The 11,934-nt window shown below is 48.3% G+C and overlaps 1 protein-coding gene across 1 annotated transcript; it reads right to left on the reverse strand.

The window, feature by feature from the left end:
- Positions 1–161: 161 nt before the first annotated feature.
- TRIM17 (tripartite motif containing 17) lies at positions 162–5,512 on the reverse strand. Its single transcript, XM_047776352.1, has 6 exons — positions 5,084–5,512; positions 3,510–3,605; positions 2,782–3,012; positions 1,381–1,403; positions 1,189–1,289; positions 162–867 (listed from the first exon to the last, which is right to left on the reverse strand). The coding sequence occupies exons 1-6, from the start codon at positions 5,510–5,512 to the stop codon at positions 320–322; spliced, it is 1,428 nt and encodes a 475-aa protein (XP_047632308.1). The 3' UTR covers positions 162–319.
- Positions 5,513–11,934: the final 6,422 nt, after the last annotated feature.

Consider the following 11,934-nt stretch of genomic DNA (forward strand, 5'->3'; position numbering starts at 1 on the left):
CAACATCCCTAAGAGGAGAGTCGGGGACATAGCTAAAGAAAACTGCACCACACTGTGCCTTGTACATATGTATTTAGAAAGGGACCCGCTATGAAACTTATGAAAGTTTTCTATGAAGCATCTCCATATAGAAAATATAGTCGCTAAATGTTTAACTGCTTTAATCAAGATTATATTTCCGTTTTGTGAAACAACTCTGCACAGCCAATGGCCCGCAGATGCTCCATGTGAGGTAAGTAGGGCAGATGGGCCTTGCTGAGCTGGACCACCTCACCTTCTGGAAAAAACAAGGCTGCCCAAGCTCCCCCTGCTTGACCCTCTATCCCTTCACCCACAGAGTCACTGTAGAGATGACCATCTGGCCCGATTTGGGGGCCCCAAGGCAGAAGAAGGGCTGCAGGGGGCCAGGAAAGGCGGGCTGGGAGTAGGTATGCAGGTGAGACCCATTGTTCACATTGTAAAAGGACACCTCTCCCGCCTCGAAGTCCAGGAAGACGCCCATGTGGCTGGGGGGCTCGGTAAGCGTAATGGGAATCAGGGCAGACATGGTAGGTGCATATCTCTTTCCCTTGCATAGTTGCACCACCCAGAACCCATTTTCAGGGGACTTGAGGACCCTGCCCCTCCGGCTCACATTGTCCCTGCACACGCCCAGGGCCCACAGTGCATCACCAGTGAGGTTCATGCCCACCTCCCAGTAGTGCCTCCCTGAGGAGAAAGTCTCTTGGCCTACCACGCAGGGGTAGGCTAGGAACCTGTCCTTGCCACAGGCTGTGCCATCCACTGGGGTGCTCAGGTAGCGTCTCTGGCGGCTCTCATACAAGAGGAGGTAGGGGTATGCGGTGGTGGGATCAGGCATCACATCCTCTGGAGACAGGCCCAGGGTGGAGGGGAGAGGGAACTTTCAGGGTCTAAGAGGGGAGGGCAAGGCCCTAACAGGGGCTGAATAATCCCCCATTCACCCTAACCCCCACCCAGGCTTCCCTTTGGCTGAGTTCAGCTTTGAAACTGGAGTTACTGCATGACCCCATACCCCAACTGTGGATATTACTGGTGCCAAGGAGATGGGCTGGGGAACCATTTGGGCATTGGGCGGTGTGTTTGAGACCTCCCTCATTTGGTGTCTCTTGCCTTGAGTGGCTAGGAGCAGGGCGGGGCATTGCCAAGAGCACCTGGGCCTCCACTTACCTTGGAAATTCTTGAGCACTTCTATCTGCCCTGGGACCCTACAGACTGTCTTCAGCTTGGTGGTTGTGGCCTCTGGGTACTGCACACTCAGGTTGTTCTTCCTCCGGTGGGGACAGGTATCACTCTCCCCTCTGGCCCCACTCGCAGTCCTCCCTGCACCCATCACCACCTCCACCAATGGTGGCCACGTACCTGCTGAGGAGGTCCTTCATATCCTTCAAAAGACATGAACAGGGGAAGAGAGATTGGTGAGGTCTCATTAGGAATCTGGGGTGTTCTGGAGCACCCCGTGTCGACTGGCAGGTAGAGCCTCCTATAGGAGGGGTTTATGATGTTTTCCCATGGCCCTGTTTCTAGTTTCCAGAGTGAAACCCTATCTTTTGGCTGTACACAGCGATCATGCATCTGACTCTCCCAGGCCTTCTGCTCTTCCCCATCACAATGAGTGAGGACACAGGGAAGCTGTCCCGCTTGTTATGTGCCATGGAGGCATAGGAGACCAAACTTTCACCCTGTGGGCCTTCAGCCTGAGTGGGTTAGGAGTCAGTTAGTCGGAAACAGGATGCTTTTTGATAGAAGACAAAATATTTCCCAAAGTCAGGGTGAGAGTATAGCCTGTTGTCTATACCAGGACACTTATGGGGGGACAAAACCCATAGAATGCCAGGATAACAGGCATAAAACTGGGACCGACCCAGGCACACTGGGAGATATAGATACCCTACATGTGGTATTTACTTCAGTTGTAAAAATATGTTCCTATGAATGTGTATGTAATGTAGTGTGAAACGTATTTTTTGCTGTGGATTCCACCACTCCACACACTTGATAGCCAGTTACCCACTTTTTGGCTAACATAACTGCCCTTTTCAGAGCCTTGGTGTGCAGGTCTATTCATGGCAGCCTTTTCCCTACTTCCATAGCTAGCAGGTGCAATCATGTATCTTGCTTCTGCATGTGAAGTCAGAAGGTTGTCTGTTTGAGCCATTGTGCCCCGTGTCACTGTGTGGAAGATAGCTGCCCTCAGGCCTCATCCCTGGGCTAGGAAGGGTATGGATACAGGTCTCTAGGATTAGAGCCTGTCATGGGCTGAATTGAGTAACCCCCCCCCACCACCACACACACACACCATTCATCTTCGTAAAGCCCTAACCCCCTAACTCAGACTGTAGACTGACTGTACTTGGAGATGGGGTCTTAAAGATGTGATTAAGATAAAATTAAGTCATTAGGGTGGGCCCTAATCCAATCTGACTGATGTCCTTATAAGAAGAGATCAGGGCACAGACATACAGAGGAATGGCCATGTTAGGACACTGGGAGAAGATGACTGTTTACAAGCAAAGGAGACAAGCCTCAGGAGAGATGATTCTGATTTTCGCCCACAACTTGATCTCAGGCTTCCAGGGTGAGAAATGTCTGTTGTTTAAACCATCTGGTCTATGGTATTTGTTATGCAGCTTGAGCTGACTGAGAGCGATCCCTGTTGACCAGTATCTGTTGCCACAGGTCAGGTCGCCCTGACTACAACTGAGCCAGAGCTCATGCCCACATCCCCACCCCTAGCCAGGTAAGCAGGTCTGCCTACCTCACCTGCAGCTTCTGAAGTGGTGTGCGCTCATTCTTGTCCTCCAGCTGCAGTAACAGCATCTCCAAGGAGTGACTCTGCTGCTCCAGCAAGGCTATGCTCTTCTGCAGCTTTGCTACCATCTCTTCCTCCTCCTTCTTCAGGGCCTGGAGGAGGCGCTGCTTCTCCTCCATCAGGAAGAGGTCCATCTTCTCAAACTCAACCATAATGTGCTCCCTTCTCTCCTTCACCTTCTCCTGCAGTGGTTGGGGGAAGGATCCTGGAAGTGAGGGACCCACCACCCCTAGCACCTGCTTCCAAGAACTTCACCCATCAACTGAACCCACCAGCTTGGAAAGGCAGCTCTGGCAACAATGGCACCTCTCCCCTGGACCCCAGTGACCCACAGAAAACCAGCAAACTTGGCAGGGGCGGGAGCTGGGCCATGTAGAGGCCCCCTGCCCTGTCAATTTTACTCAGCTCCAAATGGCAAGTCCAAGCATCTGTGCCCTTGCTCCTTGTGTTTCTGAAATGGCCAGTCTGTGCTGAGGGCACTGTTCTCAATCTTGACTCTGCAGGAATTCTGTGACCTGGGAAATGACTGCATTTCTGGGGTCCCATGTTCTTATCCACACAGGACAGGGATTCCCACCTCCAGAGTTTCCACAGGCTCAGGAGCTCCTGTTGGTGCTCTGGGGCCTGGCTGGGGCTTCCCAACCCTGTTCAGCTCCCATATGTGGTTCCCAGCACCTGCCTGCCACTCTGCCAAGGTCTGTTCCTCCTTGGCCTGCAAGTTCCCGGTTTTCATCATCTCTTCTCGCAGGTATTCCATGTCCTTCTCCAATTTAAACTGTGGGACACATGGGCCATGGGATTTGGGGTCAGTAGGCCCCACATCTAGATGGTGCCCTCTGAAGCTGCGTCCACCCCAAAGACCATTCCAGTGGGGTGCAGGGGATGGAAATATGCCACCTCAAATATGCCAAAGGATTACTTTGAGATGGAGGCAATTGAGAATCAAAGATGTAGAAAGATGCCTTCCCAGGGCTCCCATTATATGATGAAAGCAACTCTCTGGGGATATTTTGTGCTCATGAAGTAGATGGAAAATTGGTGCTAATGGAGTTCCATTGTGGCTCAGCGGTAACAAACTCGATTAGTATCCATGAGGATGTGGGTTCGCTCCCTAGCCTTGCACAGTGGATTAAGGATCCAGTGTTGTGAGCTGTGATGTAGGTCACAGACGCGGCTTGGATCTGGCATTGCTGTGGCTGTGGTGTAGGCCAGCAGCTGCAGCTCCAATTTGACCCCTAGCCTGAGACTTCCATATGATGCAGGTGCAGCCCTAACAAAACAAAAACAAAAAATTGGTGCCAAGATAGACTTGCACTAATAACCCTTCCTTTAGTTTCTCCCTATATATTTACTTTTACTGTGGTCTGAATGTTTGTGTCCCTCCCCCGCAAATTCATATGTTGAACCTCAATGTGATGGCAGATGGGGCCTTGGGATTAGTGCCCTTATAAGAGAGATTCCAGAGAGCTCCCTCTCCCCTTCTTCTATGTGAAGACACAGTGAGAAGTTGGCTCTCTATGAACCAGAAATGGGCTCTCACCTGCCTGTGCTGGCACCCTGATCTTAGATTTTCAGCCTCCAACCGTGAGTAATCCATTTCTATTTATAAGCTACCCAATCTGTTGTATTGTTACAGCAGCCCAAGTGGACTGAGACCCTTTGGCTGAAACCCTTTCCTACAGTCTGCCACCTTTGGGAGCCTGAAACTTCTGCCTTTGTCCTTTTGCTTTGGAATCTACTTGCAATTGTATTCTTAAGATGCTAGATAAGCCAAAGTTCTGACCTTTTTTTTTTTTTTTTTTTTAACACCTGCTGTTTCTCCCAAGTGACTCTTACCTCATGCACATGTTAATAAATGGTTTCCCTTTCTCATTGATTTGTCTTCATTCAGTCTAATTTATGGGCCCCCGGTCAAAAAGCTTTGGGTGGATGGAAGAAAAAGGCTTCCCTCCCCTGCCTAATATAAGGTTGCCTGGCCTGCCCACACAGATGAACGCATAAAGACCAAGGAATGTGGATGGGCTTGAGTAGGGGCTCTGTCAGTCTGGACTCCTGAATAATCATAGAGGTGACACTGTGATGGCCTGGCCACCAGCCTGTTTTGTCATGGGAGTGTGGGGACACATCCACTGTATGGTCCTGCATGTGGGGCTGTTTGTTACAACAGCTATTCTCCTGCCTAATACACTCCTTGACACGTGCACACACTTGGACCGACTTGTCCCCCTGCCCTTGCCCGCAGCCCAGGCCCACCTTGTATTCCTGCACAGCTTCCTCAATAGGGACCACCCTGTGGGGCCGGTGTTCCTGAGACTCCCTGCAGATGACGCAGATGGGGCTCTGGTCATCCTCACAAAAAAGTTTGAGCAGCTCCTTGTGCACCTGGCACAAGTCCCTGCTCTGTAGGCTGGGATGCTGCCGTGCCATCTCAGCCACCTTGGTCAGCAGACGGTTGGGTCGCAAGTTCCTCTGCGGAGAGAGCTCACGGCATTCAGGGCAGGGAAAGGAGCCCTTCTGCTTCCTCCTCCTTTTCTGGCCTTTGGCCTTCTCCCAGGTCAGCTGGATGCACTCTCGGCAGAAGTTGTGGCCGCAGGCAGTCATCACGGGGTCTGTGAAGTAGTCGAGGCAAATGGAGCATGTGGCCTCCTCCTGCAGTTTTCTGGCTAGTTCCACAGCATCCATGGCTCCTATGGAAGGAAAAGTGTCCCGCCACACCCTCTGCCTGGAGCTCTGGGCTCTCTGCAGCATTCTCTCGGCATCCTTTTGCAGATGGAGTGAGAACATGAGGTCATTAGGGCACCTCGGCTTATCTTCAATAAGAGGCACAAATGTTTCCCTAAAACTGACCAAGACTCTCTCTCTCACCAACCCCAGTCAGGTTTCCTGGAGCAGTAGGCCAGTCTTTGGCCAGCTCCAGAGTTTTAGAATGGGAGTACTGAGAATTTCACAGTACTCCCATTCCTCATCCCCCAGCTTTAATAAATATATGCCCTTGACCCTATATTAGGCCAGTTTAGCAAGAAGCCCCCTCCTCTGGTGCCTCTCAGTGATTTTCCATCACTGACCCCATCATCCTGCTCCTTGGATACAGATTCCCAGCTGTCTCAGCTGCATTCAGAGATGACCCCTGTTTCCCTCTGCTGTTGCTATTGTCTTTCATAAAGTCTTGCTTACCATTTTAACAAGCACATCATAGTAAGTTTGTCTTTAACAGAACACCCACAGGACAAAGGAAAAAGGGAGTTTAAGAGGGAAAAAAAAAATCTCTCTTCCGTTAGGGAGCAGGGTTGATAAATGTTTTCTCTTTGACCTAACTGCTCAGGCTCCCTGACCTTTCCAACCAGGGCTTTGGCTTCCATTTTTATCTCTGCATTATTCAAGTTTAGCAAGAATCCTGCTGGTTGGTTTTAACCATACCTTCTGTCCCCTGCTACTAAGGTGTTTCCTCTTAGTAATTTCCCATCACTCACTCCCTACCACCACTCTACTCTTTGGCTATAAATCCCCACTGGCCCATACTGTTTTCAGAGCTCAACTTTACATGGGGTTCTGCACAGAACTCCAGGTTCCATGCTGATCACTTTTCCCCTATTTCAATAGTCCTTAATAAAATCTGTTTTTACCCCTCTACCTACCATCCAGCTCTGGTTTTCCTTGATAAAGTGCAGTGCACAAAAGACAAAGGACAGTCATTGCAGGCACACATGCACACAAATACACATGCTGGCACATAAACATACTGACACATGCACGCATATGTTTACACACATGCATACATACACAAGGGCATATGCAGAGGCACCTACACACACACACACACATTCGAACACACACACATTCACACTTTGGGGTTGGAATACCCATGGCCTCAGGCAATGGCGATCCAAGTCTTCCTTGGCACACTTCACAGGGTGGTCACTGGGGCCAGAGTTAAAGATTGGATTTGAATATCATTTCTGAATTACAAGCACCGTGGTCCAGGTTCCCTTTTCTGCTGGATTTTCTGCTGGATTTCACAGATTCCTGAGCTCCTAACATTGGTTCACTTTGGAGCTATCTCTGTGAAGAGCCTTTGGGGTCAGTCTCTCCCTCTGCTCTCAGCTGCCTTTATTTAGGCTCAACTGCTACTCACCCAACAGAAGGTGGATCAGAGTGGGGCAGTCTGGTGGGGTGGGGATCTGGCTTAGGTTCTGCAGGAAGCCATCCAAGGGTTCTGGGTCAGTAACGGTGCATGGTTCTCCCTTTGACCTGGAATATTGCTCTATAAACGCAGGGCCAAAATAGTTGGCTCCTCAGGTTCCAATTTATAACCACCTTCAAAGCTGGGAAGGACAGTCTACAAGGACAAAGAGGTGCATGAAGTCCCAACTTGAGCCTCAGCACCCACAGGGTGACCACTTGCCTGCCCCTTCAAGGGCTGTACTCACAGGAGGCAAAGGGGTGCATGTGGCAACTCCCCAAGTGCCCCCAACCATGCCTGCAAACGAGGCCCAGGAAAGCTTGCGTTTGCGCGCTGGAGACCATCCCCGCCTGGCGCCAAGGCGCCAGGGCTGCAGGGCTTTATGGCGTCAGCAGCAGCCTGGGGGCCCAGGGGGTGGGGGTTGGAGTCTCTTATCAGAGTTGGGGCAGGAGGTTTTCTTGGTGGGAGATTGTTAGCAGCCTGAGAATGGCGACAAGATCCTCCTGATGGGCAAGGAGCCACACGGAGGTCCAACTTCGCTAGAGGGTGGGGAGTGGAGGAAAGTGGGGAGAGCAGAGGGTTTTGGTAGCTAAGCGGGGAAGGGAATGGGGGATGGGAGCCTTGTCATTCGTGGAGGGGGCGAAGGCATGTGGGGAGGCAGGGGATGGACTCCATGTTGGGAGGCGACGTGAGGACAGAATAGGCGGCAGGGGTCGGGCATCTCTTTGGGGAAAATAAAGGGCCCCAGGTCTCCAGCAACCCCTCCTCCCCTCCCTCCCGCACCCCCATCCCCCGCCCCCGCGAGTGCATGGTTTAAGTATATTTCTTGTGAAGTCTCTAGGATTGAGTATGGTGGTTCATGTTGCAGTGAATGTGAATGTGAATGTGTGTATGCCTGGGCATGGGAGTGGGGGTCAGAAAGGTTGTTGAATAAGGGAATATTTGTTGCTAATTCGAACCCCCTTGAAGCTCCTGAGCCTCCTCTGCATATAAGGTGATTCTGGGCTGAGGGTTTCTTTCAATTTAGAAAATAGAACCACAGGATTTTAAAAACATTTCTCTATCTGTCCTTTTCAAAAGTTTAAATCTTTTTAGTGGTTAAATAAGCCTCTGGTCCATCTCACTGTCAGGAACAATTCAAGGACCTGGGAGCCTCTCCTCTCATTTTCCAGAGTCCAGAGAGGAGATGGACCTAACTTGCCATCTGACTTCAAATCACCTCTAGTCATAATCATAGGAGAAAATTAGCAACTTTATCATGAAGACATGAAAGTAATAGGTTGTATCCACTTAGCGATAGAAAAGGATAAGGTTCCCTTCCATCTTTGCAATCCCTTTAACTGTTGCTTGTGGTCAGCATCACATTCTAGTTGAACACTCATTCAATAATAAAATTGTTCTCTGTCTCTTCTCTCTTTGTGGAGAGGTTTTCTGAGTTGGAAGCAAATTTTGTTGTACTCTATATTTTCCCAACATCAGTGTGCAGCAAAAGTTGAGAACTAATGGTGATCAGATTCAGACTCAGATGTCTTTGCCAAGAATATTGTGTACAGGTGTAGGTATGGTTACAGATGCTGCAGAACTAAAGTTTTAAAGTACTGGTAAGACTGTTAAACCTGCAATGGGGCTGGAGATCCCTGGATCACTGGTGAGAATTTGAGGAAGGGAGAGTGTGAACCATATCCCAGAATCATCTGTGCAGTTGGTTGGAAGCTCTGGGTGGGGGGAGGTGGCTGCTGGCCCCTACGAGCTTCTGCTGCTGGCTGTAGCACCATGCCCTTGCTCAGAAGGACACATGGACCCAAATGGTCCAGGTAACAGCACAGAACATGCATCCTCCCAGAGCCAGCTTCTACTGCACAACACCCCCTATTCTCTTTCCAATGTGGAAGTAAATGGAGACAACCCAAATGAGAGCAAGCAGGGGCTAATTATTCATAGCTCTCTGCAGCAATGGAGTGGGCCACCATTACTTGCATTTGGAAGCAATTCAGAGGCAGTCAGTGGGGTGGGAGGGCTTCCTTGTGGAAAAAGAGAAAGGTTCAGATGTGCCCGGGTAGAAGCTATGGGTTTGGGCAAGTGGAGCAGCTGTATAGAAGTAGGGTGTCCTGGATTGTTGGTAGAGACAGTAGCCTGATGTTCTGCAAGTCTAACTTGCATCAGGCTGGCTTCCTGGACTGGTTAATGTAGATGGTACTTTGGTTTCCCGGACAGGTTAACTATAGACTGAATGCGTGCCCCTAAAATTTGTATGTTGGTGGGAATGTACATAGGTGCAACCACTATGGAAAACAGTATAGAGTTTCCTCAAAAAACTAAAAATAGAATTACCATATGATCCAACAATCCCACTCCTGGGTATCTATCTGGAGAAAACCTTAATGGGAAAAGATACATGCACCCCAATGATCATTGCAGCACTATTTACAATAGCCAAGACATGGAAGCAACCTAAATGTCCATCAACAGAGGGATGGATAAAGAAGTGGTACATATGGGTTACCATAATGGGTTATACTCAGCCATAAAAAGAAGGAAATAATGCCATTTGCAGCAACTTAGAAACTATCATACTAAATGAAGTTAGGCAATGAAAGACAAACATCATGTGATACCACCTATATGTGGAATCTAAAAAAAAAAAAAAGAATACAAATGAACTTATTTGCAGAATAGAAACAGACTCACAGACTATGAAAACTTATGGTTACCATAGGGGACAGTTGGGGGAGGGTGAGAGGAATGGAATAGGGGTTTAGGATTGACATATGCATACTGACATATATGGAATGATTGGCCAATGGGGACCTGCTGTATAGCACAGAACTCTACCCGGTATTCTGTGATAATCTATGTGGGAAAAGAATGAGAGAAGGTGGGTATGTGTTATATTGATGACTGCGTCACTTTGTTATACAACAGAAATTATCACGGCCTTGTAAATTAACTATACTTTAATAAAACTTAAAAAAAAAAAAAAAACATGGGAGTTCCCATCGTGGCTCAGTGGTTAGCGAATCTGACTAGGAACCATGAGGTTTCAGGTTTGATCCCTGGCCTTGCTCAGTGGGTTAAGGATCCGGCGTTGCCTTTAGCTGTGGTGTAGGTCGCAGATACAGCTCGGATCCCAAGTTGCTGTTGTTGTGGCTCTGGCATAGGACGGTGGCTACAGTTCTGATTAGATCCCTAGCCTGGGAACCTCTATATGCCGTGGGTGCAGCTCTAAAAAAAATAATAATAATAAAGACAAAACAAACAAACATAGAAATGAGAAAAAAAATTCTGTTATGTTGAAACTTAACCCCTGGGAAGTGGGGCCTTTAGGAGGTGATTAGGTTGGAGGTGGAGCCTTCATGAATGGGATTAGTGCCCTTACCAAGGAGACTCCACAGAGCTCCTTTGCCCCTCCTACCAGGTGAGGACACAGCAAGAAGATGGCTATCTGTAAACCAGGAAGCAGGCCCTCTCAGATACCAGATCTGTTGGTGCCTTGATCTGAGACGTCCATTTTCTAGAACTATGAGAAATAAAGTTCTGTTGTTTATAAGCCACACTGTCTATGATATTTCTTTATAGCAATCTGAGCAAATTGAGACATGGCTGCTGCAAGCTGTGGGTCAGAGTTCTCTTTTTATATATGGTCTGTCCATTTGTATGTTCACTAGAATGAAGCTGCAGGGAGCTTGTTTGACCCTGGGAAAGCTCATCTTATCACTGTTGCAGTTTCCAGAATGTTGTCAAAATACCAACTGCCTCTGTACACTGATGCTATATAGAAATGCAGAGACAGAGTTGGAGGAAACAGAAAAAGTAGCTTTAATTGCCAGGCAAAGAGGGGAACACAGCAGGCTAGTGCCTCAAGGACTGTGCCCCCCTTGGAGGGGATAGTGAGGAGTCTTATAGTGTTTGAGGAGCAGGGTGTAATCAGTTCATGGACATTTTCCTGATTGGTGGGTGGTGAGGTAACTGGGAGTTAGTGTCATCAACCTTCTGGTTCCATCCAGTCTGGGGTCTATGTGCTTGTGGGCAACATACAGTTGGCTTCTTCCACCTGGTGGAGGTTTCAGTACCTGCAAAACAGCTCCAGGGACATGGTTTAGACTATTTCCTGTAGTCTTTGAAGAAGAACTAACTAAAAGTCCTTGACTTAGTCGAATGGCTAAACTATTATTCTGTCTTGCTTGACTGTTTTCGTTTTCCTCTGTATTTTCTCACTTTTCTGATTAAATTCATCCTTTTACTAAAGTTCTTCTATAGATAAAAAGGCAGGTGGCAGACACGAGTGGGGGTCCACTCTGGGAAGGCCTCCTAGTGTCCTGCTTAGTTACAAGAGAAACACTTTGAGACCACATGATGGGGAATGGTCTTCTCCTCATCTCAAACTGTCCTGGGTGGTTTCCTCCACCCTGCCTGGCTAGGTGGGGAGCTCAACCTGGTGGGGCAGCTGCACAGAATCAGCTCAGGATGCGGTGCCTGTAGATAGTAGAGGAAGGCTGTGTACCCTAGAGGAAGTTGGATGGAAACCCAGGTGGTAAGGCTAAGGAGTACTTGGTGCTGAGCCTGTGGCCTTCAGATCTTCACCTCACCTCATGCCTGATGACATGGGTGCACAACTGAATTTCTAGCTCTTTTTTCTACCTAGTTACTTCTGTAAAAATTGAATCATTTTATTTTGAGTTTTTGTTTCCATCCATATTTGCCACTCTTAGAGGGCCAGAAACAAAAAATTAAAATTGAACAATCTTTTTTCAAAATCTATAAAACTAAGCATAAAAAGAAATATAAATAAACTTTAGTAATTTGTATGTGTTTGTAGCATTTATTCTTCTGAGGTGTAGAGGGGGAAAAATATTTTCCTTTACCCTCTTAGATTATGTACCTGGGGAACATGAACTAATCTGATAAAAGACAGAATAACAAGAAA

This window comes from Phacochoerus africanus, chromosome 4 (genome assembly GCF_016906955.1).
Source record: "Phacochoerus africanus isolate WHEZ1 chromosome 4, ROS_Pafr_v1, whole genome shotgun sequence".
Classification (NCBI taxonomy): domain Eukaryota; kingdom Metazoa; phylum Chordata; class Mammalia; order Artiodactyla; family Suidae; genus Phacochoerus; species Phacochoerus africanus.